We start from the raw sequence: 27912 nt of genomic DNA on the forward strand, positions 1-27912 counted from the left end.
GGAATAGGTTCTGACATCAACACTTCAAAACCACTGGTAGATTATATGTACAGAAAGAACAGATACTTTCTTCCTCTGTTTTTATATGTAATTGATCTTTGAGTTGAAATCTTTATCGAGTTGATTTTTTTTTTTTTTTTGTACAGAGTCTCTCTGTCGCCCAAGCTGGACTACAGTAGCACAATCATAGCTCACTGGAGCCTGGAACTCCTGGGCTTAAGTGATCCTCCTGCCTCAGGCTCCCAAGTAGCTGGGATTACAGGCACATACCACCGCACCTAGCTAATTTTTTTTTTTTATTATTATTATTTGTGGAGACAGGCTGCCCGGGCTGGTCTCAAACTCCTGGGCTCAGCCTATCTAGTTGATTAACTATAGTTTGTTGTAACTTTCTACTCAGATTGGTAATTTCACCAGCGGGAAAATGAGTCCTATGTGGAATTAACTGAGAGATTAGATTCCCAATTTAGGTAGCTTTAGCCTAACAAATTTGTATAAACCTACAAATGATCAGTTCCATTGTCACGTTAACAGGAAGAGGAGCTTATATAGGACCTAGGAGAGGCTACTGTGCCTGAGCAAGAGGTTTCTAAAGTCTTTTGTAGTCAACTTGCCCAGAAAGCAGATGTAGGGCAGTAACCCATACAACACACCCAACTTCTGAGAAAAGGGAAGTTCAAGACAGAACACCAGATAGAACTTTGCAAGTAAGTTGAAAGTTCTTTTGGGAATAGAAGTTGTTCCCCACTAGCATCAGGCATGATTAAAAGCTGCAAACAAGAACAAGTAAGGCAGCCTTTCCGGGGAGTCTGTTGCAGACGTGAGCTTTGTCACCTGCCAGGTTAACACCAAGGAAATGATTTTATAATCACTTTCATAAAGTATGCTTGAGTCTTTAGCTTGAGTCCCTGTTATCATTTTCAGATCACATTTGTTAAGCACTGTGTACATGGCATTAACACTGGGCACTGTATAAAGCAGATGAATGACAATCTGCCTTCATTGCCTTACATGCAAAAGCAAACAATAAAGACCTAGAAGTATTCACATAACAGAAATAAAGTTTAACGTATACCAAAGCAAGGCAACAGAGCAGGTGAACAATTGTGTTATCATTGCTTTTACATGAGTTTTTCTGTACATGACAAGCTTTTTTATTTGGAATTGGAACAAGAAGAGAGGAGGAGGGCAGCTTGCATCCCAATCAGACTTTTATAGAGTAGATTACACCGTATCTCTTCTACAGGGAAGGGATATCTCTGCAAAGAGCTAAGTAATACTGCTGACAATTAACCTCAATCACTTAAGTGGAGACATATGGGCAACTTACAACCTCCTTGTTTAAGTAGTAGACATTGCTAATGGCAAAACATTTTGGGTGGAGAGGCAGCTCATAAATGAGGAACTTAATCTAAGAAACTATGTGTTTCTCAGCCTTGCGGGTTCTAATAGTTGGTTTCTTCACAGTTCACTTTCTCTCAGGCCCCACCCCTCACTGCAGAGAACTTGTTGACAACAGCTCCACTTTTTCAAGTCTTGCATAAAGGCAGATGTCTCTGAAAACTTAGCTTACGCAAAACATCTGTGTGCTTGACTGTGTTCCCACGGTGTGTTTTCCTGTACTGCCCCTCCCCCCCTTTTGGTCCTTTTTAAAAATTGAAAACACAGTGTGATAACATCATTTAAGAAAGTTTTGTAAACGGAGGAAAAAAATCACCCACAGTGCCATCATCCTTACAAATAGCCATTTCCATTCCTGCCATGTTACCTTCCTATTCTTCACTTACATAGTTTTTGCCTAGTTATGTCCTTGTCTTAAGCAGAAGTTCAGATACTTTGTCATACAGCCACTTCTCTGTTTTTTTACTGATTCTGGCATCATCTTTTGGTTTTTGGTCTCACGTTACCAAAAGGGCATTGCAGCTTATCAGCACTGTCAGTGAGTCTTCGTTTTTACTTTCCTTTCTGACTTTTGGGACCCAAATATTCTAGTTTTTAGAGTATGGCTGAGAGCCAACTTTTATTTTTAAAAGTAAGACATACAACATATGTGTGTGGGGTTTTAAATTTTTTTTAACAGTTAAAAAGTGCTATTACAAATGACATTGACTTTCAAGTCATGTTACTGTGTCTACCCCAGGGCAGCCTCATTTAGAAAAAACATGTCTATGCTTCTTTGCCCTTTGTTATGTTGCAAGCCTAAATTCTCCCAGTACCTGACTAATCTTGTTGGTAGCAGTGCTTCGCTGTAACTGGTTGTCTGCCTTATCAGAGCTGTCTCCATGTCTCACCTTTCATCCTCTTCTTAATGGTGAATAAGACCACGTCCATGTTTCTCATTAGTCTTCCTTTCTTGTTTGACAAAAAGGAAGAACGAAATGGACCGTGTCTCCTTGTTTTGGTAGAAAGATTAGCTATTGAATATCTTCAACCACCTTCCTTTTAGAAACGATGGTCTCCAGTGCTTAGACATTTCAAGGGTGGACTTGTGTGGTGTTTTGGGGTCCCAATGAAGTCTTCATGATTTACATGCAGCTTTGCTAGCTATTACTATGTGAGAAGACAAAAGAGACCCTCTTTAGGATTATAGGTTTCTTTCCAATCATTGCAGATAAATTTTGCCTTTGATAGTAAACCTGGTAGTTCAGATTGTTTCCTTTTTCCTTAAGTTTTCTTGGGCACTGAGTTGCCACCGGGGTGAGTTATAAGACCTTGCTCAATGAGGACCTAAAAGCAATCTAGGTAGCAGGTGTGTGGGATTGTACTGCAATGTCTGTTCCTGCACTAGAGCAAATATATAATGAGTTTTAATATATTTCCCTCCAACACGTTTAAAACACATCTGAAAGTTAAATTTATTCTTGGATCATTTTGATTTGGTTTATTTTCCTCTTTTGCCAAATTCTAACAGAAATGTTTGGAATTATCATTGTTTCACATTGTACTCTAGAGTACTGCAGAATACTACTGTGTGATATCTTTGTCCCAAGCTCTCCAAGTGCTATGGGTTGTTGCTTCTCCATAAGTGTACTTTAAAATGTTCATTTAGGCCAGGCACAGTGGCTCACACCTGTAATCCCAGGATTTTGGGAGGCCAAGGCAGGAGGATCACTTGAGCCCAGGAGTTCAGGATTATAGGGAGCTGTGATTATACCACTGCACTCCAGCCCAGGCAACACAGACCCCCATCTCTTTAAAAAAAAAATATTCTGAGTTTATGTTCATAGTGTCAGGTTCATTAAGAAAATAATTGTGAGTTAATTAAAGACAGTGACTGCTGCTTGCTTTCTCTTTTCCCTTTTCTTCGACAGCTCCTTAAATTGTCCTTTGTTTGGAGTTTGCCTTTTGCTTTTCTTTCTTTTTTTCTTTTTCTTCCTCCTCCTCCTCCCCCTCCATCATCATCATCATTAATATTACTATTTTAACAAAAGCAAATATCAGACCCTAAGCACTGGGAACAGTGCCTCTCTTGGATTTCACTGTGTATTAATACATAGCCTGGGGGATCTGTAATATGTATTTAAACAGTTATGAAAATGAGAATTCGTCCAGGAACTTTAAAAAAGTAAGGCAATACAGTGATAGTAAAGAATACCAGGCAGTAGATTTAAAAGAGATTCAACGTGCTTTGCCATGCCTTTCTCTATTCCCCTTGGTTTGATATTTGGGAATTAGTATCTTTGAGGGACTTTTAAGTGGGCCTGTTGGCAAATTATTTTATATCCTCAGCCTAGTAAGGTAGAGAACAACTACAGAAGAGATGGTTTGGTAAGGAAAATTGATAAACTAGTGTTTTGTAGACTGGGTTAAATCTTTGTGGCCAGTGAATTTTGAGAATTACTTACAAGGCTACGGTAAAGTAGCACTGAACTGACTCCATTTAAAAAAAACAAACATACTCCTTACTCTTCTAATATTTCAGAATTCACTTTAGAACCTTATTGGTATGTAGGTAGGTAAGCTACAGTGGGACTGCAATGTCTTCATCATACAGAACAGGCAAAGAACTCAGAATACTATAGAAACCAAGGAGCAGGGTTTTAAACAGAAACAATTAAACTTGAAAATATGTCTGAATTTTGATTCCTACTCTGTCATTTACTGATTGCGTAATTGGAAAGCTTAAGCAAGTTACTTTCAAAACCTTTGTTTTCTTGTCTATGAAATGGGAAGAATGGGCTGGGCACGGTGGTTCATGTCTATAATCACAGTACTTTGAGAGGCCAAGGCTGGGGGATCACTTGAGGCCAGGAGTTTGAGACCAGCCTGGGCAACATAGCAAAATCTGATCTCTACAAAAAAAGTGTTTAAAATTAGCCAGTTGTGGTGGCAAGCACATGTAGTCCCACCTACTTGGGAGGCTGAGGCAGGAGGATTGCATGAGCCCAGGAGTTTGAGGTTGCAGTGAGCTATCATGACATCACTGCACTCTAGCCTGGGTGACAGAGTGAGACCCTGTCTCAAAAAAAAAAGAAATGGAAAGAATGACTGCTATTCATAGAATAGTTGTAAGGTAGTGATTGTAAAGCACTATACATCATGGGTCATGCCTAACACACAGTGGGTACTCAATAAATGATAATTAGGAAGTCCTTTTTAAGTTTATTTCACAGGGCACAGAGCCGGCACCGTTACCGCTGCCACCATCATCACATAACTCCCAAAGAGAACATTTTGATGAATGTGCCATTGTAGCAGATTCCAGGTTTTCACAAATAAACGTTAGTGAAATAATGGTAAAGTTGTTGCCATTATTATCAATTAACAGTAGCTATCTAGTAGGCAGCTAATTTTACAGATGTAGGGCTCTGGCAGTAGATCTGAGGTAGGGAGGCAATTTGAGAGTTGTGGTAGCCAGCCTCCAAGATGGTCTCTAATGGTTGTTGCCTCCCAGTATTTATACCCTCGTTTAGTCCCTTTGTTGCAGAAATTATGGTGCGTGTCTTCCAAAGTTAAGTTGTAAAACACTGACCTTTTGCCTTGTTCTCTCTGGGATCACTCATTTGAGGAAAGCCAGCTGCCATGTCATAAGGACACTCAAGCAGCCCAGAGGAGAAATTTACATAGCAGAAAACTGAGGTCTCCTGTCAGCAGCCATGTAAATGAGTCATCTTGGAAGCAGATCTTCTAGCCCCAGTCTTCAGATGACTGCAACCTCATAAGAGATCCTAAGCCACAACCACCCGACTAAGCTGCTCCTGAATTCCTGACTCTCAGAAATTCTGTGAGATAATGTTTTTGTTGTTTGGGGCTTTTAAGTTTTAGACTAATTTGCTCTGCTTCAGTAGATAACTAATCAGGAGGCATCAGCCTATAGGATATTGATAGCTATGAATGTGGGTGAAAGCATAAGAAGAGTGTATATGTAACAAGAAAAGGACTGATAATGAAATCACGGAAGACATCGTATTTAAGAAGTTGGCAGAAAAATAGGAGCCCACAAATGAGAATGTGAAGGGATAGTCAAAAACATAGAAGGAATGGTAAGAAGGATTCAACAAGGTGGACAGTTGTCAACAGTATCAAATGGCCAAGCAAGATGAGCACTGAGAAAATGTCCATAGGATTTTACAAGCAGAAGACAGTCCTAATTGCAGTGCATTGGAAGGTGAATTACACATGAGGAAGTGGAGACATTGAGAACCCTCTAGTTGTCCCCTACCTCTTTGATCTCATCTTCTACCATTCAGTGTTGGCTCACTACATTTCAGTGCCCCTGACCTCCTTGCTGTTTCCCAAACCAGCCAGTCACACTTCTGCTCAGGGCCTTTGCATTTGCTGCTCTTGCTACTTTTAATGTTCTTTTCCCAAACTGCTACATGGCTCCCTCCCCTACTTCCTACAGATCTCTGTTGAAATGTCACCTTATTGGAGAGACTTTCTCTAACCATATCTTTTTTTTTTATATATAGTCACTCCTGGAAAGATACCTAACCATATCTTATAATACAGATATACACAGCAGCACTCCCTGTCACTCTTTTTCTACTCTGTTTTTCTCTATAGCACTTAACCACCATCTGATACCTAAAGAGGCAGCCACTGCTTAGCTCTGGCCAGTTATTGATAGATGGAACATATGCATTCAAATTTTTTATTTTTCAAGAAAAGCAGGAAGTTCTGATTTTTTCTAAAAAATTAATTTTTTTATTATTTCAAAAAATTTAGGGGGTACAAGTGTTTTTTGTTACATGGATGAATTCTATCATACTGAAGTCAGGCTTTTCAGTGTACCCATCACCAGAATAGTGTATATTGTACCCGATAGGTAGATTTTTATCCCTCACTCCCCTCCTATCATCCCCCCTTAGTTTCCAGTGTCCATTACTGCTCTTTATGACCATATATATCCTTTGTTTAGCCCCCACTTATAAGTGACAACATGTGGTACGTTTGTCCATTCCTGAGATACTTCACTTAGGATAATGGTCTCCAATTCCATCCAAGTTGCTGCAAAATCATTATTTCATTCCTTTTTTTTTGGCTGAGTAGTACTCCATGGTATATATATATATACCATACTTTTTTTTTTTATTTTATTTCAGCATATTATGGGGATACAGATGTTTAGGTTACATATGTTGCGCTTGCCTTCCCCCCCAAATCCGAGCTTCAAGCGTGTCCATCCCCTGAATGGTGCACATCGCACTCTTTGTGTATGCATATACCTGTCCCCTCCTCCCCCCTCCCTATACCATACTTTCTTTATCCACTCATCAGTTGATGGACACTTATGTTGATTCTCTATCTTTGCAATTGTGAATTGTGCTACAATAAACATTCTGGTACAGGTATCTTTTTGATAAAATGACTTCTTTTCCTTTGGGTAGATACCCAGTAGTGGTATTGCTGGATTGAATGGTAGGTCTTTTAGTTCTTTGAGGAATCTCCATACTGCTTTCCATAGCAGTTGTACAAGTTTACATTCCCACCAACAGTGTACAAGCATTCCCTTTTCACCACAACTGCACCAACATCTATTGTTTTTTGACTTTTTAATAATGGTAATTCTGACAGGGATAAGATGATATCTCATTGTGGTTTTAATTTGCATGTCCCTGATAATTAGTGATGTTTGTTTTCATGTGTTAGCCATTTGTCTGTCTTCTTTTGAGGAGAGTCTACTCATGTCTTTTGCCCACTTTTTGATGGGGTTATTTTTTTCTTGCTCATCTGTTTGAGTTCTTTGTAGATTTTGGATATTAGCCCTTTGTCAGTAATACAGTTTGCAAATATTTTCTCCCATTCTATAGGTTGTCTCTTTACTTTGTTGATTATTTCCTTTGCTATGCAGAAACTTTTTTTTTAAGGGGGGGTCTCACTCTGTCACACAGGCTGGAGCGCAGTGGCATGATCATAGCTCACTGCAGCCTTGAACTCCTGGGCTCAAGGGATCCTTCCTTGTTGGCCTCTCAAAGTGCTGGGATTACAGGCATGAGCCCCACCATGCCTGGCCCAGAAGTTCTTATTTTTAAGTATGATTAATTGTCAATGAATTTATGTTTCAAAGTACTGTGAAAGTCAAACTGGTTTAAGGGCAGTGGATAGGGTAGGGTAGGGTTACTGACAAAGGATATTGTTGAACTGAGATGCTCAGAGAGGTATCAGAGAGACTCAGTGTCTTAGAAGATAAGTGGGGAGCAACCTGAGTCTCCCTTAGGTTGAAGAGGGAGTGAACACATGGGAGTCTCAAAGAGAGGGGGTTGTAGTCAGAAAGTGAGAGCTTGATTTCTGAAACAAATCCATCAAGATCTCATGCTTTCTAGAGAGACCCTGCAAATTAGAAATCTAAAATGAGTGAAGGTCTTTGGACACCAGAAGGCTGAGAAAGTTTAGGGCAAAGTTGTTGGATATTCATCTATATGAACAATGAAATCTCTTAAGATATCAGAAGGTGATAGCAATGAAGAATAGAAGATGACCTGAGCCTCAGAAGAGGCTTTGCCAAGGGTGAAAGAGAAATGGTCTGAAAGCAGGGTTTGACATTTTGGTCAAATGCTTGAAAGCCTAACTTGCATTCCTTCTGTAGGTGTGTGTTAAATACCTGGGAAAGCATTTGTTGAATCATGCAAATGAAATAATTTTCAAATGCTGAAGAGGTTTTATAAGTTAATCTTTTTGTTTGGTTTATTTCCACTAACTATTTTAAATTTGGTGCCAAGTAATGTTGGTCATGTCTCTTAGTAACCAATACATACAGCATTTTAAATACTGGGAAAGAACTGTTCAGGTCATTTACTTTTGGGTCCAGACAGCTTTTGAGTTTTTCCCTTTTGAAAAAAAAGTATTTAAATCTAGAATTTAGGGCCACAAGACTGAGAAGCTTTGTTAATTCATCCTGTAAGGGAAATAGGCTCCTTTGAGTTGAGGCGGTTTTTCCTCTCCTTGGAGAAGGACTTTCAAAAACAAAAACCCCCCCACTGTCAGTCACCAGGAGGACTAAGGTCAGTTGTGTGTTGGGACGTTGCTTAAGACCAGCTCCTTTCATGGGCATCTAGGTTTTTTGTTTCCTTTTGTTGTTTGGTTGGAGGGGGTCTTTATCTTTAGATGGCTGCTGAAGGCAAGACTAAGGCTTGAGCTTTGCTAAGGTGACTGCAAAGGGAGGGAGACTAGAAGGCAGCAGTGGTATCTTGGGAAGGTTTGTTCTCTTAAGTCTTAGCTCAGACTCAAAAGTGTTCTGTGGCCAGGCTGCTCAGTGTTAAGTCCAGGAGTGGTGGCTACCTGGAGGAACAAGAGAGTGTGTGCTCTTCTCAAAGATATTCAGAAATCAAAATAATTTCAGATCTGTGCTGATCTCAGAAAACATGTGCTGAATTAGGCACACCTGCTACCATTTGGAGCCCTGCCATAGACCCTCTGTAAAGGCCCTCCAGCTCTGATCTTTCATTATTTCGTAGTACTTTAAAACCCAAACCAAAAACTAAATGCTTTAAATCCCTGAAAGAAGGTCAAGTGGGTGTCTGGCCAGATATCGCCTAAGAAGAAATGCTTTTGATCTCAGAGAAGACTGAAGAGGAACCAAGGACCGGGCAGGCATCCACTTCTTTTCCCATGTAGGCTTTCTTGTCTTCCTTTGTAGCCTGGTGGTCTTCCCAACTTTCTATTTTCGACACCTAGTTTTTGATACTTTTTTTAAAGCAAAGTTTAATATCCAAGAAACTTACTAAAAGAAAAAGAAGTAGCTTCAAGAGACAATGTGAAAGTATTTGCCTCATGGGAATATGTCTAAATCTTTCCCCATTCAGACCTTAACTTTATCTTCAGGATGCTGTGAAAAATAGAACACATATCACAACAGGCTTTACAGTGAAATCCTGCCTTTGTTCTCTTTAGATGTACTGAACAGATGTGTTTTTAACTGCTGGTTGCTTCAAACTATTAGGTCAGCAATATGTCCTGTTACAACAACATCTAACACAGGATAAAGGGTTAAAGTGCCACCCTGGGTATCAAATGACACAGGGACATAGTCCTGGCTCTTCTGCTAACTAGCTGTGTGACTTGGGCAAATCATTAAATTCTCTGGGCTTCAGTTGGTGCATCAGATTCTCTGTTGCAAGCTCAGAAAGGAATTTTAATTATCATAAGGAAGATATTTGTCAGAAGAATGTCAGAGCTCACCTAATGGATGGCAGGCTAGGGGAACAAGCTTACAGAAGAGGCAAGAGCTCAGGGTATTCAAGGAAGGCCAGGGAGCAGGAACAAACTGGTCCACACCTCACCACTCTCCCATGGTAAATGCAACCATACCTCACTATCTCTACTCCTTTGGGTCACTTGCCTCAGATTCAGAGTCCCAGGGGAGAACTTCCAGTTGGCCATATGTAAGCCACATTCCTGTTAAGCCCCTCGTAGGTCCATAACTGGAGGCCACCAACACTAGGGTGATATTTAAAAAGAGAGGTCTATTGCTGGACAGCCAGAAACAGCAAATTTCAAACCAGGTGTACCCCATCTGTAAAAATTGGAAGGTTAAATTGTATGACTAGGCCGGATGTGGTGGTTCACACCTGTAATCCTAGCATTCAGGGAGGCCAAGGAAGGAAGATCATTGGGGTCAGGAGTTCGAGACCAGCCTGAGCAAGAGCGAGACCCCCGTCGCTACTAAAAATAGAAGAAAAAATAGCTGAATAACTGAAAATAGGAAAAGAAAAATTAGCTGGGCTTAGTGGTGTGTGCCTGTAGTCCCAGCTGCTCACAAGGCTGAGGCAGGAGGATTGCTTGAGCCCAGGAGTTTGAGGTTGCTGTGAGCTAGGCTGACACCACGACACTCTAGCCCAGGGAACAGAGCGAGACTTTGCCTCAAAATTAATTAATTAAATTGTATAACCAATAGTAAAATTATTGATCTTTAATTATTTTGCTATCAAACATTTCTAAGATGCACATGGTTGAGGCAAAATGGAATAACAAGATCTTACCAGTAAATGAACACTCACGAAGAATGGAAGTAATTGGTGTTTTTGTTTTTGGTTTTTTTTGGTTTTTGCTATTTATGGTGTCCAGGGAAAAGACCAGGAAGGTTAGTCCTAATTGGAATTTGTCTTTCAGCCTTGAACAAACATACCTTTTTTATTTTCTTCAATTATAGAAAAGTAGGAAAGGGGAAACATAAATAGCTACATCTGAGTGTAGTTACGCTGAGCATTGTGTGACAGAGTTTAAGTGGAAGATTAGCTGGAATTAAAATGGTTAGATGGTTGTTGTTAACGAGTAAGTACCAGAATCCTAAGCTCTTCTCTGCTTTGTCAGTAATTGGTCTAGAAATGTGCTCCAGCCTCTGCTTGTCTGCTGATAACGAGAGAAATAATCTTGCTATCTGCATTCATAGGCATGTGTCTGGGAGTTAATGCCCTAGGGGAGAAAGTTCCAGGTATGGCTTGTCATTCTAATACTGGTTGAATATTTGGCCATGTGGGGTGAGGTTGGGGAATGTCCGATTACAGAAAACAGTATGATATTTGGGTTTGGATTTTTTTTCCCCATTGTAATATAAACTCCTTTAGGAGAATCAGAATCAAACTTCCTTCGCTACCTAGAGGGGTGCGTTTGACTTTTGCAGCCAGGTTTCATACATCAAGATGTTAATACAATGACTTTTTCCCTCCTGTTTTTTTGCGTTTTGCCAGACTTTTTTCATTCGGCATTAGTATTGATGTTGTGTAGTCCCTTGGCCTCTGGTCTGATATTTGAAACTTATCACGAAATTCCCTTTCTGTGTGGTATGGTCATACTAAGTGGGGACATGAATGCCTTTCTACCTAGTGGGATTGACAGAGCTGTCCTAGCACTTTGAAAAGTAAACAACTAAGCAGAGAAAGTTCATCAGGAGAGGGAGAGTGTTAGGAGGGTGGAACGTATTTGAAAATTTCCCCTAGATAAGTATTCTTTGAGACAAATGTATAAGATTCCAGATTATTTGTAGTATTCGATTTTAACATAAATGCCAACCAATTTACTTTGTGCAATATTTCATGCAGTCAGTATTACACAATAATTTTCAAATTTTGGCTTCAAGCAGAAATACATAACAAACTCAAGAGTTTGGCATTATAAATACGAAAATCTACTTCCTTCACTTTAATATTAAAAGTATTACATCTTTCTGAAACTTGATTTCTCATAGTAAATGATCCATTTCTTCTTGTGTGTATTGCATGTAAAACAGAATTTTTATCCAACGACATTCAGCAATTTGGCCAGGTGTGTTGTTGCTTTATTTTGCTTCCTTGACCTTCCTGTTGGCTATGGGTGACCACCCTGGCCACATTCCTTAAAGATTATTCCAACCTCAGAACAGTTAAGTATTTTCTTCCCTTAGTTAACTTTTTCTTCCACACTTTGCCTAAGAAGAAACTAAACTGCCACTTAACAAATGTCATGCTTTAAGAAGTGATTTTGATCAGAAGGGGTTGGCACAGAGTGCTTCCCCAATATATTTAAAAGAATGCTCTTTCCTCCATTTTTGAGACTGAAGTGCTACTATTATTTCCAGCAAAAATTACAGTTCTTTACTGTCCAGCCCAACTGGATTCATCTCTCAGCCAGATGTTCTTCATTCCCCTCAATGTAGTCTTTCTGTTTATGGCCTTGGCAGGGGTGGGTGGGGAAGAGAAGAGTGGAAATCTGGATGGATTTCAGTCCTTTTCTCTCCTATACTCTACTTTTAAATTCTATTCTGTTGAAAAGCTCTAAAAGGAAGACGTTTTATTTCATCTGCCATAAACTATATCATAAAACCTAGAGCAACATAGTAAGTAGAGAGTGATTCAGAGCATGAGCTTTCAAGACAGATCTTGGTTTGAATCCTTGCTCGTATGATCTAGGCAAATAACTTACGATCCCTCAGTCTCTTACATGTAAATTGGGGGTAAAAATAGTACCCACTTCACAGGATTTTTATAAAATTTAAATGAAGTTATGTAAAATGCTTGGTTAGCTCAGTGTCTAGCATACAGAAGACATCTAGACTTCTAGTCAGGTTAGCTATTATTAGCTCATTCCATATATCTAACCAGGGATTACTTTGTCCTTGTTAAGGTTAAGCAAGTGATCTTATGACAAAGAGAGGAATAGATGGTTTTCAGCTGTATTTTGATAGTAACTCTGGAGAACTTCACTGTTACTCTCTGTTAGAAAGGTGATCCTCTGTGTCATTTTCTTTTTTTTTTCTTTCTATGTCATTTTCTTATCAAGCGGCTAATTCTCCCTCTTTAGATCAGAGGGTGGTATTCTCTTTATCTCATTTCTCCCTTAATATAGGGGTTCCTAAGTCCTTTGGGGTTGTATTTAACTTAGGCATCTGTAGTCACATACAAATGGCTCTGTAGAGTTTACTGGAGAAGTCCTGTTTATGGGCCAGACTCTAAAGAACTAATCAATTCAGAAAAACCTGAAAAAGTTTTCACTTGCCTTTCTAAAGAACAGATTTTTTATTGGAGACCAACTCCATGTCCATTGAATCTTCAGGCAGCTGTTTCAGAAAGACTGATATTTACATAAATAAATCTGTTACTATTCTTACAGGATACACTAAACTTTATGTTATGCTCAAATACATGTGATTAAATTTACATATAATTTTCTTCATATGCAAATAAAGCATTTGATTTTCAAGTTGAATTTGATCTACTTAAACTCTGGTGGTGGTTGTGAATTTTATTTTTTTACTTCCGTGCTACCTTTTTTTTTTTTTTTTTTTTTTTTGAGACAGAGTCTCACTCTCTTGCCTGGGGCAAGTACCGTGGTGTCAGCCTAGCTCACAGCAACCTCAAACTCCTGGGCTCAAGGGATCCTCATGCCTCAGCCTCCCAGGTAGCTGGGACTACAGGCACGCGCCACCATGCCCGGCTAATTTTTTTTTCTTTTCTATTTTTAGTAGAGACGGGGGTCTCGCTCTTGCTCAGGCTGGTCTCGAACTCCTGAGCTCAGAACGATCCGCCCGCCTCGGCCTCCCAGAGTGCTAGGATTACAGGTGTGAGCTACCGTGCCCGGCCTACCTTTTTTTTTTTTTTTGCAGATAGGAGACAGCAGCCTGTTGCCCTGGCTAGCGTGCAGTGACATCTTCATAGCTCACAGCAACCTCAAACTCCTGGGCTCAAACAATCCTTCTGCTTCAGCCTCCCAAACAGCTGGGGCTATAGGCACACATTACCACACCCAGCCAATTTTTCTATTTCTTGGTAGAGACGAGGTTTCACTATTGCTCAGGCTGGTCTCAAACTCCTGACCTCAAAGCAATCCTCCCACCTCAGCCTCCCAAAGTGCTAGGATTACAGGCGTGAGCCACCGTGCCCAGCCCCACTTCCATGCTACATTTGATAGCATTTATAGAGCTTTGAATTTTTTCCAGTGATGATAAGAGATTTTGGTAATCAGCCACACTCATTCCTGGTCCCCTGGTGACCGACAATATGTCACTTTGATGATAACGGAGGGGCTGTAATCTGGGGCCTCAGAATAAAGGAGATTGATTCTATCGTCCAAAGTACCTGCCGTGATTCTCTGGGAGCCTATGGTACCTAGCAGTAGTCTCCTCGCTCAGCTGGGTCTGCTGTGCATTCTGTTTCATCAGAAAAGTTCACCGAGATTTGTGTAAATGATTCACATAGAAAGACCTCTTTTCCCTTATACCATATGTGACTTTGACTCCTGATCTTTCTCTTATAAATCTTAAAATTTTATAAATTTTTGGAGTCCAGGCAGCTTTGAATTAACCAAAGGCTCTTGTCTGCCTCTCCAATCCTCACCTTGTGAAAGCACTGCATACATTTTAAAGAACACATTTAGATATGCTTTAAAACATATCTAAATACATTCTTGCTTTAAAGCATAAGCAGCAAATGTATCTAAGAACAATATTACAGAACTCCAAAAACAAGACAGTTTTTAAAATAGGGTTTGTCAAAGAAAAACTACCTCTATCTGACAAAAGGAATGACGGAAGTATGCTCAGTAGTTTTAAGTACTGGGCAAATATAATTCTTTTGTAGATGGAGAGAACTGCTTTGTTTACTGGAAACCAAAGTGCCCAAAGCTGTTACTTTGCCTGGTGAATAGGTAGAATATTTAGCCTTTATTTTAAAAATATTTTCATTTAGTAAAGCAGACAGTTGCTGTGTTGGCAGAAGTGTGAATTTCATTTCCTGTCTGTGGTATACCCCACTCATCCTGTCACTCAGACGTTTTGTTTTAGGTTGTTCCTGTAATGTGAGTGAAACAGAGTGACCCACAGCAGGATGGCATGTACACATCACGGATGTAACAAGAGACAAGGCTTGTGCAACAGACCACAAGAGAGCAATGCTTTATTTAAAGATGAAAACAAAACAAAATCAAGGCGGCCCCTCCCAGCCAGCATGCAAATTTTTAAAGTGGCATCCCTGGATTTTTTGTTTTTAGAAGACAACGTTTCAATCTATTTAGCAAGTTACCTCAAAGGTTTTATGAGCTTCATACCATTATATTAAAGGATAAAATTGAGTCAATGTCTGATATCATTATTGAGGTGATTTAATTACATTTGCCAATTAATTTATCATCAAACATTTTTTTTTAAAGTCCATTCATCTGCCTCTTATAGAGTTCTGTAATGATTATTTTCCACATGTAAGACTTGTCCTAAATTACAATTCCTGCAGCATTGATGAGACAGACATAACAGTGTGGAAACTCTGGGATAAATTCATTCATCCATCACGTATCTTTTGAGCATCTAATAAATATGTGCCTGGCACTATTTCCAGTGCTGAGGTTATAGTAATGGACAAAATAAAGTCCTTGCTCTAATGGAGCTTATATTCTATTATAGAGAGATAACCACAATCAAGTATATAAGTAAATATAATTTTTGTTTATGATAATAGCCTGAAGGAAACAGAACAACAGGGTAGAGTATAATTGGGATGAGGAAGGAACAGTGATATTGGAGCAGAGCCTTAAATAGTGACAGGCCAGGAGAAAAGGGTTTCAAGTAGCGAACAAAAGGCACAAAAGCCCTGAGAACGGGGCCTGAAATATTGAAGAAACAGAAAGGAGGACAGTGGGACAGTGCGACTAGATCACGTAAACAAAGAGGAGATGTGGTGTAAGAGCAGATAAGTAGCTTGCTACAGTATGTTACAGGGCCTCGAAGACCAAGCTAAAGACTGGCTTTTTATTTATCAGTACAAAGGGAAGCCCTTGGAGAGTTTTAAGCAGAAAGTGACATTGTATGATCTATATGTATTTTAAATCACTTTGATTGCTGTTTGCTGAGTGGATGATAGGGGGGCAGAGTGGTTGCAGCAGACCTTTTAAGAGGCTTTTTGCTGATACAGTGTCTGGGATTTGTTTCACTTCCGGGGCAAGGTGAAGGGTGTGAGGATGTAGAAGAAACAAAATTCGCCATTAATTAAAGCTGGAATGTGATGAGAACATGGGAGTTATATTATTCCCTCTACTTTTGTATATGTCTGAAATTTTCTATAATAAAGGCTTTTTTAAGAAAAGCTTTTTAATAGCAGTTCAAGTGAGAAATGATAGTGCCGTGGACCAGTGTGATAGTGGTGATGGGGATAAGTGGGCAGATTTAAGATATATTTGAAAGTAAAGCTCATAGGATTTGCTGATGAATTAGATATACATTGTAGGAGGGAACGACTATTATGTATTTTAGTCAAACAACTGGGAAGTTGATGCTAGGGATCAGGTTGGGGGGAAACTCAAGAGTTTAGTTTTGGCAGTGTAAATTTAAGATGCCAGTTAGGCTGGGTGCGGTGGTTCATGTCTGTAATCCTAGCACTCTAGGAGGCCAAAGTGGGAGGGTCGCTTGAGCTCAGGGGTTCTAGATCAGCTTGAGCAAGAGTGAGACCCTGTCTCTATTTTATAAAATACTAATAATAATGATAATGAATAAGATGCCAATTAGATTTCCAAGTGGAAATAATGAGTAGGCAGTGTCATTTACAATACATTAGCTAACCCTCAATAGTGGTTACCATTCTCACAGGCAAACTTGAAACCCTCCTTTATGCATTTCTAAACTTTGCCACTAGTGACTTAAGAGTTCTATGCTTTTCAGATTCTGTGGGTGAAATTGGAAGGCTTATTAATTAGTCCGTTGATTTGAAATAATTTAGATATATTTTCTGTTTATTTTGTGGCTATCCACTGTTAATTGTATTTTGAGTACCCTCTGTCCTGAGCAGTAATTCTCCACCTGTATTATCACCCTCATGAATGATATTAACATGGAGGGCAAACTCCAGTGGGTTAAATGCATTTCTGTGCACTACTCCTTTTCAATGTGTGTGGTGGGGCAAGTTGGTGACAGTAAAATTTGGAGCTAACATTTTATTGTGGTGTGTATTTTAAACATAAATCTTTTTTGCAAACTTTGGATCTATTATTAGTAACTATTGTAATATACTTCACATCTAATCAGGACACTGTTGAAACACCATTATTGATAACCACGGATCTAATAATAACTAATATTTATTAAGGGCTTATCACTATGTACCAGGCACCACTTGAAGAAACTATGTACTCATTGGCTTTTCACAACTTTATTGTATTTATCCCTGTTTTACAGATGAGGAAATTAGACCCAAAATGGTTCATTTAGATAAGAAGTAGCAGAGCCAGGATTCAAACCCAGGCAGTCTGGTTCCACAGCCTCCCCTCTTAACTGCTACCATGTAATATATATAGAATGTCATAAGTTTTGTTTCAGAAAACAGAGTAGACAAGGCTGTGTGAGTGAGTAACCACAATCTCTTGATTTTGTTTTTGCCTCATCCCATGAAGTTGGGATTTTGGAATAGGGAAGAGAGAATAATCCTATAGTGGCTCTCCATCCTACTCTTTGATATTCTTCCCTAAATAATTTATTTTCTTTTGGATTTTTCTTTGTAGCATCAGCGAGAGCTTTCTAACTGTGAAAGGTGCTGCCCTTTTTCTACCACGGGGAAATGGCTCATCGACACCAAGAATCAGCCACAGGCGCAACAAGCATGCAGGTAAAGCAACATATACACTATTCCTTTCTTGGTAACCTTGTCTTTCATTTTGTTCTAAAAGGCTGACTACGTCGTCCCCATTTCTCCAGCAATTCTTTAATATTGAAAAAAAGCATTATTGTGTGGTATAATCACTCTTCTTTCATCCTCACAATTTTTTTTATCACTTAGCAAAATGCCTTATACACATAGCAGTAGCAGATGTTCAATAAATTTTTGTCAAATAATAAGAAGGTACAAAAATAACTCTAATGAAGTCATATGTGCCTTCTCAGTTAAGGTTTTGATAGCTAAAAGATTGTTCAGTTCGATTTTAGTAGCTAAAAGTAAGGTTTTGATAGCTAAAAGATTGTTCCCTTCGGTCCTATGCAAAATCATTTCAACTAATCAAAGCTTAAATTTTTTCTTTCTTCTCTCTAGTGATCGTATGAGGAGAATGGTATAAACTATTATTAAAATAAACAAACTCATTGTCATCGTTGTGATAATGAGAGTCATTACATCACATATAAAATGCCAGTTCTTAAATGCCAGGGTCTACTTCTTGAAAGCACACACACTAGAAATTTAACCCAGAAGACTTCTGTAAACAAGAAGTCATCACATAAATGTTCACCTAGGAATGAGTATAAGACTCTGATTTCGAAATAATCTGCTGAAAGTGTATGCATAATATTTCCATATATTGGATTTCTCTAAAATCAGGCACATCTGTGGTGATGAGGTTAAAAAAGAGTCATAGAAAATGTGTCTTGGGAGAGAGGTCTCCAGATATAGGATGTCCACAGTTTAGGAAGATAATCAGCCTGATGCTTTGCTTCTACTATGATCAAGCCTTGTTTGTGTCATTTTGGGGAAAAAATAAAAGTCAGCCTGAGGACACAATAGTCATGATGAATGCTATACAAAGAGGTGGTTGCTTGTCATAAATGTGCCACTTTGATGACTTATGACCTCCAGGAGCAGAAGAAATTGCAGTTACTAGGAAGAGAACAAAGAAGACTGCAAACCTTGAGTGTGTAGGCCGGAGGTGAAAGCCAGAAATACTGAATCTCATTGAGCCAGCAGTTGAGTTTAGCTACAGTCAGAGTAATCTCAGCTATATTAGTGGCTGCCCCACTTCTTGTTTGGACCTTCATTTAGTTGCAAATATAGCAGCTTAGAATTATAATCCACGTTGTTGGATTGTATTGCCCTATCAAAACTCTCTAGCCGTGGAAGATTTTTTAAAAAAATAATGGAGGAGGGTACTTCTTTTGGAAATTAGCTTGGGTTACTCTTTGTAAAACCTTCCTTATCAATGCCTACAACCAGCGGTTCGTGGGGGGCATGTCCCCAAAAAACTTGAATGCACAGAGGAAGTAGGCCCAGCTAAGCTTTGTATTTCTGTTTAGTGTGGATATTTATCTCTTACAGTAAAAAGAAGACAAATTATTGGTTTAAATCCGATTTGTCTAAGATGTTGGGCAAATTGCTCTATGGCATGTAATATAGTAAGTGGGGGTCAGTGGCATTTAAAGCTCCTGGCCCTGGTTGGCCTTTTCCTTTAGTCAAACTTCCACACTCAACTGCCACCCAGGTTTCTGCTTGACATTGTTCACTTAGCTTTCCTCATACTAAAAAGAAAAGCAGATTTAACACAAGCTGAATGGGCTTGATTTGTGATCCAGACTGGAATGGATGAGGCAGTGTGAGTATAAACGCAGCTCACAGAAGCCAGACTGTCACATAAACTGAAGCTGCTTTGGCTAAGCTCACAGTGACTGAAAGTTGATGGCAGAATTGAGAGCAGATCAAGGGCTTATTACTATGTCTGATTATACTTCCTTATGCATGTTTCTCAAACTGGTTAGAATTTTTTTTATCTGGGCTACATTTAAAATATCCAGATACTATTTTGCAACCAAAAAGTGATATGAGTGAGTATCTGCCAATATTTTAAAGGGAAACAATGAAAAGTCTTTAAAATCAAACTGAAATTTAGCTACTAGCAGTAAAATGTATGGGAAAATGTAGGGGAGAGATCTTAATGGTATTATTGCCTCTGTTAGACTCTGTGAAGAACAGTTTCCCACAAGTAATACCCAGTTTGCTCATAGCAGTACCTTTCACAGCAGGCAAACCTGAGCTTCCACATGCCCAACTCACATAAGCCTTACTGTAAGAATAGGGCTCCTGACTTTTGTCTAACCTTCAAATAAGCCATCTGGATCCTTGGGCTCTTAGTGTTTGGGCTACTATTTAGGTTTCTCCTCCAGAAGTTATCCATCCTGAAGATCCTTTCCTCAGGTTATTTCTCCTGATAGCACAGAAGGAAACTTAGTTATTAAAAAAGCCTCAGCTGCTTAACTCAATTGTAACTTGGAACTCTAGTAACTTTTTGTTGTTTATACCTAACACTTTGTGTCCTCACACTTGTTCTTTTATTTTTTTAACAGCTTTATTGATATATAATTCACAAACCATATAATTCACCCAGTTTACTCATTTAAAGTATACAGTCAGGGCTGGGTGTGGTGGCTCACACCTGTAATGCCAGCACTTTGAGAGGCCAAGGCAGGGAGATCACTTGAGGCCAAGAGTATGAGACCAAGCTGGGCAACACAACAAGACCCCATTCTCTACAAAAATAAAAAATAAAAAAATTAGCCAGACATGGTGGTGCATGTCTATAGTCCTAGCTGCTTGGGAGACTGAGGTGGGAGGATTGCTTGAGTCCAAGAGTTCAAGGTTACAGTAAGCTATGGTCTTGCCACTGCATTTCAGCCTGGGTGACAGAGTGAGACCCTGTCTCTAAAAATAAGTAAATAAGTGTACATTCAGTGGCTTTAGTATGTTCACAGAGTTGTACAACCATCACCACAATCTAATTTTAGAACATTTTTATCACTCCAAAAAGAAACCTGATACCCATTAGCAGTCACTCCCTGTTTTCTTCATCATCTCCCGCATCCCTAAGCAACTGCTAATCTACTTTCTGTGTCTGTAGATTTGCCTATTCTGGACATTCCATATAAGTGGATTTTTGAGACAGTCTCCTTTTAGTTAGCATGGTTTCAAAGGTCATCCAATGTATCAGTAGTGAATTCCTTTTTACTATTAAATAATATTACCTTGTGTAGATATACCACATTTTATTTATCTACTTATCAGTTGGTAGACATTTGAGTTTTCACTTTTTGACTATTATGAATAATGCTGTATGAACTTTGTGTACAAGATTTTATATGAATAAATGTTTTTGTTTCTCTTGGGTTTACACTAAAGAGCCCACATTGGTTCTTTTTTCTTTTTCTTTTTCTCAGTCAATAGTAAAGAGAACCACACTTGTTCTTGCACTTGAGACTTAGATTGTGTCTCTGGGTTTGAAATGTAGTAGAATGGATCTGGCCAAACATAATGACTATCCTTTTTAATTTTGAAAGTTGAAAGATTCTGCAATAATGACACTGGTCAGAAGCCAGCAGTGAAATAAAAGGCAAGAAAACTATTCTTTAAGAGAAGGAAGGGAGAATAAAAGGAAAGGCTTTCAGACTTGCTGACCTTTTAGACAAACACACCTGTTTGACAACCTACTTTTTTCTTCGTAATTCTCTCTACTTCTTGCCCACATCAGTATTTCATCTCATAATTAACAGCTGTGACGTTAACTGGAAGAAAATTATACATGTAGATTCCAAGGCCAATGTAAATACTGACATTCATGATTATGTGGCCGTGTCAGTCACCTTAGAATCTTAAAAAGGGCTGGACCTGGGTGGGAAAAAATGAAGTTTTTAGGAGGGGACGGGTATATGCATACACAAAGAGTGCAATGCGTACCACCCGAAGGATGGACATATTTGAAACTCAGACTTGGCGGGGGGGGGCAAGGGCAACATACGTAACCTAAACATGTGTACCCCCATAATATGCTGAAATAAAATAAAATAAAAATGAAGTTTTTTTGTTCTCAGATTATCTTCATTTATGACAGCATATTATCTAATGTCTCCAGCTAGCCAATGCCTCAGATTTCCTAGTATGGAATAGAGAATCTGAGGAAATCTATAATAGTTTAATACACAGAAATTTCAACTTTGTTTTATAAAATATTTCTTTGTAAGAACAAGTGAAGATTCAGATAATCAGCCATTTTAAAGCACGTAATCATATGTTCAAGAGAATATATATCCGTTATATGCTATATTTAATATATACTCTCATTTTTATATCAGCCACTGATGTGGAAATCATTTTAAACTATTGACATTGTTCTGGGAGGAATCTAAAAATCTTAGGTGAAGTGCAACAGAAGATTATTATTATAAAAATAGGAATGACAAAATGGTTAGCTTTTTAAAAATTATAGATAATTCTTCTAACTGCACACTTCATTTTCAAAATTCCTTCATTGCTACCTTCAGTGGGCCTGAAAGCACAGCTAGTGTTGCCTCTGCCCAACAGATCTCTTGTCAGCCTCCACCATAGTAAAACTGAGATTGGTCTCAAGTGTACCTTCCGTAGGACAGGAATTTTAATGTAGTATAGACTAAAATTGAATGCATAAAGAGGCAGTCTACCATTCTCTCTTTCCATTTAAAAATAAGTCAATAATCATTATTTAATTTCTGTTTTTAATTAGAGTCCTTCAGTGAATCAGAACTTTCTTTTACAGAACTTACTTTTACAAAAGTCACTACGGTAGAAGGAATCCTCTCTGTTGATATTAGAATGGACAATAATTATCCTTTGCTTTGTAAATTTTACCAGGCGATCTCCAACAGCATCTCCAAGCGATGTTCATATTACTCCGCCCAGAAGACAATATCAGGCTGGTAAGTTAGTGGTATCATCATCATTTTCCTTCTCAAAAGACTGTCTAAGATAGCCAGTGTTAAACTGTCATTTTTATGTCCCAACACAGTGCTGGGAACTATGTGGAACAGGAAAGATGAATGGCATGTCCTCATTATCCAGGATCTTAGAATTTAATTGGGGATATAAACTGATGTGGAATGATATGAAATAATTTGATGCTTCAAGACCATTAGCACAAATTTGTAAGTTATGACTAATAACAACTGAAGTTCAGAAAAAGAGAAGACTTGGGGATTTGACCTAGTTGAGGAAGGTTTGTATAGATAGTGGAGCTTGAGCTGAGTCTTTTAAAATGATGACATTTGGATTGACAGAAAGAAATCATTCTAGATGGGGACATAAGCAAAAACACACATAGGGAAAGACAAGGAGGGAGTGAGATGGCCAGGGATTGGTACTGGCCTCAGACTCAGGAGATCTGGACTTAGGTTCTTACCAATTGTATTATAATCGTAATATAATGTTGGACAATTTACTTTACCCTGTCTGTGCCCTTTGCCGCATCTCCTGACTACTACTCACAGTTGAAAGGATCAAATGGACATGAAAACATTGAAGAGCATAAAGTGCTACATAAGTATGAGGATTATTGTTATTATAGGGAAGATAGACACCAAAAAACAAGGCAGGCTGGCCCGGCGCGGTGGCTCACGCCTGTAATCCTAGCACTCTGGGAGGCCGAGGCGGGCGGATTGTTTGAGCTCAGGAGTTTGAAACCAGCCTGAGCAAGAGCGAGACCCCGTCTCTACTAAAATTAGAAAGAAATTAATCGGACAACTAAAAATATATAGAAAAAATTAGCCGGGCATGGTGGCGCATGCCTGTAGTCCCAGCTACTCAGGAAGCTGAGGCAGAAGGATTGCTTGAGCCCAGGAGTTTGAGGTTGCTGTGAGGTAGGCTGACGCCACAGCACTCACTCTAGCCAGGGCAACAGAGCGAGACTCTGTCTCAAAAAAAAAAAAAAAAAAAGGGCAGGCAAATACGGATTTAATGCTCTAAACTGGAGTTCTCAAACTGGCAGCCCATAGGCGAGAGACATGTTTTGTTTGGATCACACAGTGCTTTTTTGTTTTTTGTTTTTTTGTTTTTTTTAATATAAGCCAGAATTTTAAAGTTGGGTGATTTCATATAAAAATCCAGACCTGGGGCTTGTCTTCAAAAATCAAAAATTTCTGGCTTTATTCTCACATGGCAAAACTTGGCTAGACTGGGGTAGGGGAAGTTGTGGCATGGGTTCTTAATTTAACGTAATCCCCACGTATCTTATTGTCTTCTGGACACTAAAGTCAAATGTCACCATTTGTCATCATTCCTGCCTTGTTAGTTTGCTTATAGTACTACCTCTAGTAAAAGTAGGAAAACAAAAATAGGATGAGCGCATTTCTTTGTGGAAGTCGAAAAGCGTTTCTACCCATTTAGTACTCGCATGGCTTACTTTACTCGTTTGCATTTCCTACCTGACCTTCTAGACTACTTATTAGAGATAGTCCCTCTCCATTTTCAGTAAGCAGTTGTGAAACATTACAGATTTTTGAGCCAAGGAATGACATGGGACAACTACAGTATTTAAGAAAGACTCCTCAGGGATGGGCGCGGTGGCTCACACCTGTAATCCTAGCTCTCTGGGAGGCCAAGGTGGGTGGATTGTTTGAGCTCAGGAGTTTGAAACCAGCCTGAGCAAGAGCGAGACCCCGTCTCTACTAAAAATAGAAAGAAATTAATTGGACAACTAAAAATACATAGAAAAATTAGCCGGGCATGGTGGCGCATTGCTGTAGTCCCAGCTACTCGGGAGGCTGAGGCAGAAGGATCGCTTGAGCCCAGGAGTTTGAGGTTGCTGTGAGCTAGGATGACGCCACGGCACTCTAGCCCAGGCAACACAGTGAGACTCTGTCTCAAAAAAAAAAAAAGAAAGACTCCTCAGAAGCTAATACAGAGGTGCATGGTAATGAGTCCTTCTATTAATAGGGTAGAGTGGTTACTTGGAAATGAAGTGGGAGCCACAGATACATTAACTTTAAATAGTTAATCTCTACTTTCTATCCAGGAAGAGAGATAATGAGTAGAATGTAAGATTAACTGTGGAAAGTTGATGATCAGGCCTCTGAGCTCCATGGTAATCACTGATTCTTCATTCACTTAATCATTCTATGTTTAAATTTTGTCATTTCTTTCTCTGGAATGCTGCCTCTATTGCCTTCTTTACATGGCCTCTAATATTTCTTGGGAACCTTACTTTGAAACTTAAAAGATTCCTTTCATAATTATTTTATATCCTAATTTTTATTTTAGTTTAAAAAAATTTTATACCCTGACCAAAAGTAACATCATATATATTTATGTAGATCTTGTCTGTATATCTTGATATACTTCTTTCTTAAACAATTCTTTAAAAGTGAACAAAGGGAAGATACAGTTCCTACAGTATTAATATTCTAAAGCCGTGATTCTCAGACTTGAGAGTACATCTGAATCACCCGGAGAGCTTTGTCAAACCACCAATTGCTGGACTTCACCTGTAGAGTTTGATTGATGAAGGGGAAGCAGTGATTTTTTTTTTTTTTTTTTTGAGACAGGGTCTTGGTCTCTTACTCAGGCTGGGCTGGAGTTCAGTGGCTTCCTCATATGTCACTTCAATCTCAAACTCCTGGGCTCAAGCGATCTTCCTGCCTCAGCTTCCTGAGTAGCTGGAGCTACAGGCATGTACCACCACACCTGCTAATTTTTCTATTTTTTGTAGAGATCTGGTCTTGCTCTTGCTCAGGCTGATATTTGTATTTTTAACCAGTTTCCAAGTGATGCTGATGCTGCTGGTTAAGGAATCACACTTAGAATACAACTCTTCTAACACCTATAACAGTCACTTGCACATACTGGATGCCCAATAGATATTTGCTGATAGCTTCCAAACTTTGTGTTGTTTGGTAAAGCTAAAGCTGAGGTCTTAACATCACTCAGTTTATCTTTTTCTCAGTGATAATGTTCTGGAGTTTGGTTTGAACCTCTATTAAAATAATTTTAACCACATGAGACTTGAGAGGGCGTGAAGGAAGCAGTTAGGAAGGCAGAGTTGGCAATTAAATCTTTTCTTGCTAAAATATGCAGCTTCAGCTGCTTTACATTTATAAAATATAAATTCAGAAAATGTAACTGACGCCTCTGAATTAATTCAGAGTTCAAATGACAAGCCATTTTACAGTTGTTTTGAATTGTTACAAACACATAGTCATTATATTTCAGATTATGGAGTGAGTCATCTTCAAGAAAATGAGTGAATGCATTGTATGACTTTGGACAAATTAGCACTTTTCTAACTGAAAGGAGCATTTGTAGACTCAAAGCAAAGGCTTTTGTTTTGAGTTAAATTTGGAATGCTAAAACTCTTATCTTGGGATTCGTGCATAAGGTTAAAAGTTTGATAGTCAACTAAAAGTCCTGCCTTTTTTTTTTTTTTTTTTTTTTTTTTTTTTTTTTTTTAACAACTCTACTAAATCCTACATTTTGCCTTAGCATTGAAAATAGGACAAAACCAACCTTTTCCCCCAGGGAAGCTCTGCGTTCCAAATACAGGTATCAAGCATTAACTTTAGTACTTAGGAAAACTGTAGCTGCTATAATAAAGGAAGTGGCTTTATAGTACTCTTGCACATTATCAAAGACCAATCATTTAATTTAAAAAAAAAATCTAGGAAATTGAGAATTTTTAGGACATTTGAAGTAACTTCAATTAATCTTAACTAGAACTGAGGTGCTGTTAAGGTAAAAGGAGGTCTTTTTGAGTACTTTGCAGAAGAATTTAAAGAAAATGAATTTTGGCTGGGCAGGGTGGCTCATGCCTGTAATCTTGGCACTTTGGGAGGCCAAGGCGGGAGGATTGCTTAAGGTCAAGAGTTCAGACCAGCCTGAGTAAGAGCAAGACTCCATCTCTACCAAAAACAGAAAAAATTAGCCGGGTCTGGTGGTGCATGCCTGTACTTCCAGCTACTCAGAAGGCTGAGGTAGGAGGATCACTTGAGCCCAGGACTTTGAGGTTGCAGTGAGCTACTCTGATGCCACTGCATTCTACCCAGGGTGACAGAGTGAGACTCTGTCTCCAAAAAAAAAAATGAATTTTATGATTTTGATTTTTACCATATGTTGCCTTTTTTCTAAGTAGAAGTGTATTACATGGGTTTTTTTCTAAGTCAGATAATATTTAATACAGAAAGGTATCAAGAAGAAAGTAAAAATCATTCTTTACTGTCTACTCTGAGAAAACCATTCTTAGCAATTTGTATAAGTTTTCTTCCAGTTTTTTTTTTCTTTTTTTTATATGTACATGAGAGAGAGCAAGTGAGCACATTGATGTTTATTTTTACAAAAATGAGATAAAAATATAAATACTGTTTTGTAACCTACTTCACAGTTTGTCATGGATATCTTTTCCATGTCAATAAATAAACCATGGTTTTTAATGACTGCACAGAATATAATTCATAGATTTTTTTAAATCTAAGAACTTCATGGAGATAGATTTTTTTTTTTAAATCCAGAGACTCCCTCAAGCTCTTTTTTTTTTTCCGAAGACAGTGTCCTTTAGTTTCTTACTATCACATCTGAAGTCTGTTTTAATTTTAGCTATTGATTTTGCTTTGTTCTTTTGGCTAGAATTTAATATTTACATACTTTTGAAACCTTTCCCTCTGATAGATTGGGTGAGCTGCCTGTCTAGACTTTGGGTCTTTATAACGTGGCTTCCCTGAGGATAAACATTGCATGCAGGGGCATGATTTCTTTTCACTCTTGGTGAAAAGAAATTAAAGGCAAAAGTACAGTGTAAACTAAAGGAGGAGTATTTCGTGATATCATGTGATGCTAAGGAGAGAAGCTCTTGTATCAGGCAGTGTTCGCGAACTGCTTGTAATTAGGTTAAATATTTAAATTAGATACTAAGGGAAGTTTTTAACGTTATTGTTTGATAGATGATCTTTGAAAACAGGGTTGAGTTTTTTCAGGAATAAAGCAGAGGCAGGAGATGACTTCTCAGACCTACTTCAGTCCTAAGATTGCTGGATCCAGTTCACCTGAAACTTGTAATAGGATTCCAAATTGAGACAATAAATGTAGTTTTTTGGAATAATTATCTCAGTTGCTCTTGTTGCCAAGTTTTAAAATCTGGAATGTGGTTTTATTTGGACAATTAGAATGGACTTCAGACCAGGCACAGTGGCTCACACCTGTAATCCTAGCACACTGGGAGGCTGAGGTGGGAGGATTGCTTGAGGTCAGGAATTCCAGACCAGCCTGATCAAGAGCAAGACCCCGTCTCTATTAAAAATGGAAAAAATTAGCTGGGTTTGGTGGTGCACACCTGTAGTCCCAGCTACTCGGAAGGCTGAGGCGGAAGGATCACTTGAACCCAGGAATTTGAGTTTGCTGTGAGCTAGGCTGATGCCACGGCACTCTAGCCCGGACAACAGAGCAAGACTGTCTCAAAAAGGAAAAAAAAAAAGCATGGACTTAAGTAGTGCCCTTTTCAATGAGAAATTTAGTTGATTAATGAAATGCATTT

At 38.8% G+C, this 27912-nt stretch overlaps 1 protein-coding gene across 3 annotated transcripts in view; it reads left to right on the plus strand.

Moving 5' to 3' along the window:
- The window catches only part of SSH2 (slingshot protein phosphatase 2), a 141336-nt gene that overhangs the window by 59707 nt on the left and 53717 nt on the right, over positions 1-27912 (plus strand). For all 3 annotated transcript variants that reach the window (XM_012657319.1, XM_012657318.1, XM_012657320.1), the window contains exons 2-3: positions 17398-17501; positions 22254-22318. In XM_012657319.1, coding sequence (XP_012512773.1) covers positions 22280-22318 — 39 coding nt within the window. In that variant the 5' untranslated portion in view covers positions 17398-17501; positions 22254-22279. The remainder of the gene's footprint in view (positions 1-17397; positions 17502-22253; positions 22319-27912) is intronic.

The sequence above is a fragment of the Propithecus coquereli genome, unplaced genomic scaffold (assembly GCF_000956105.1).
Source record: "Propithecus coquereli isolate 6110/MARCELLA unplaced genomic scaffold, Pcoq_1.0 Scaffold536, whole genome shotgun sequence".
Classification (NCBI taxonomy): Eukaryota; Metazoa; Chordata; class Mammalia; order Primates; family Indriidae; genus Propithecus; species Propithecus coquereli.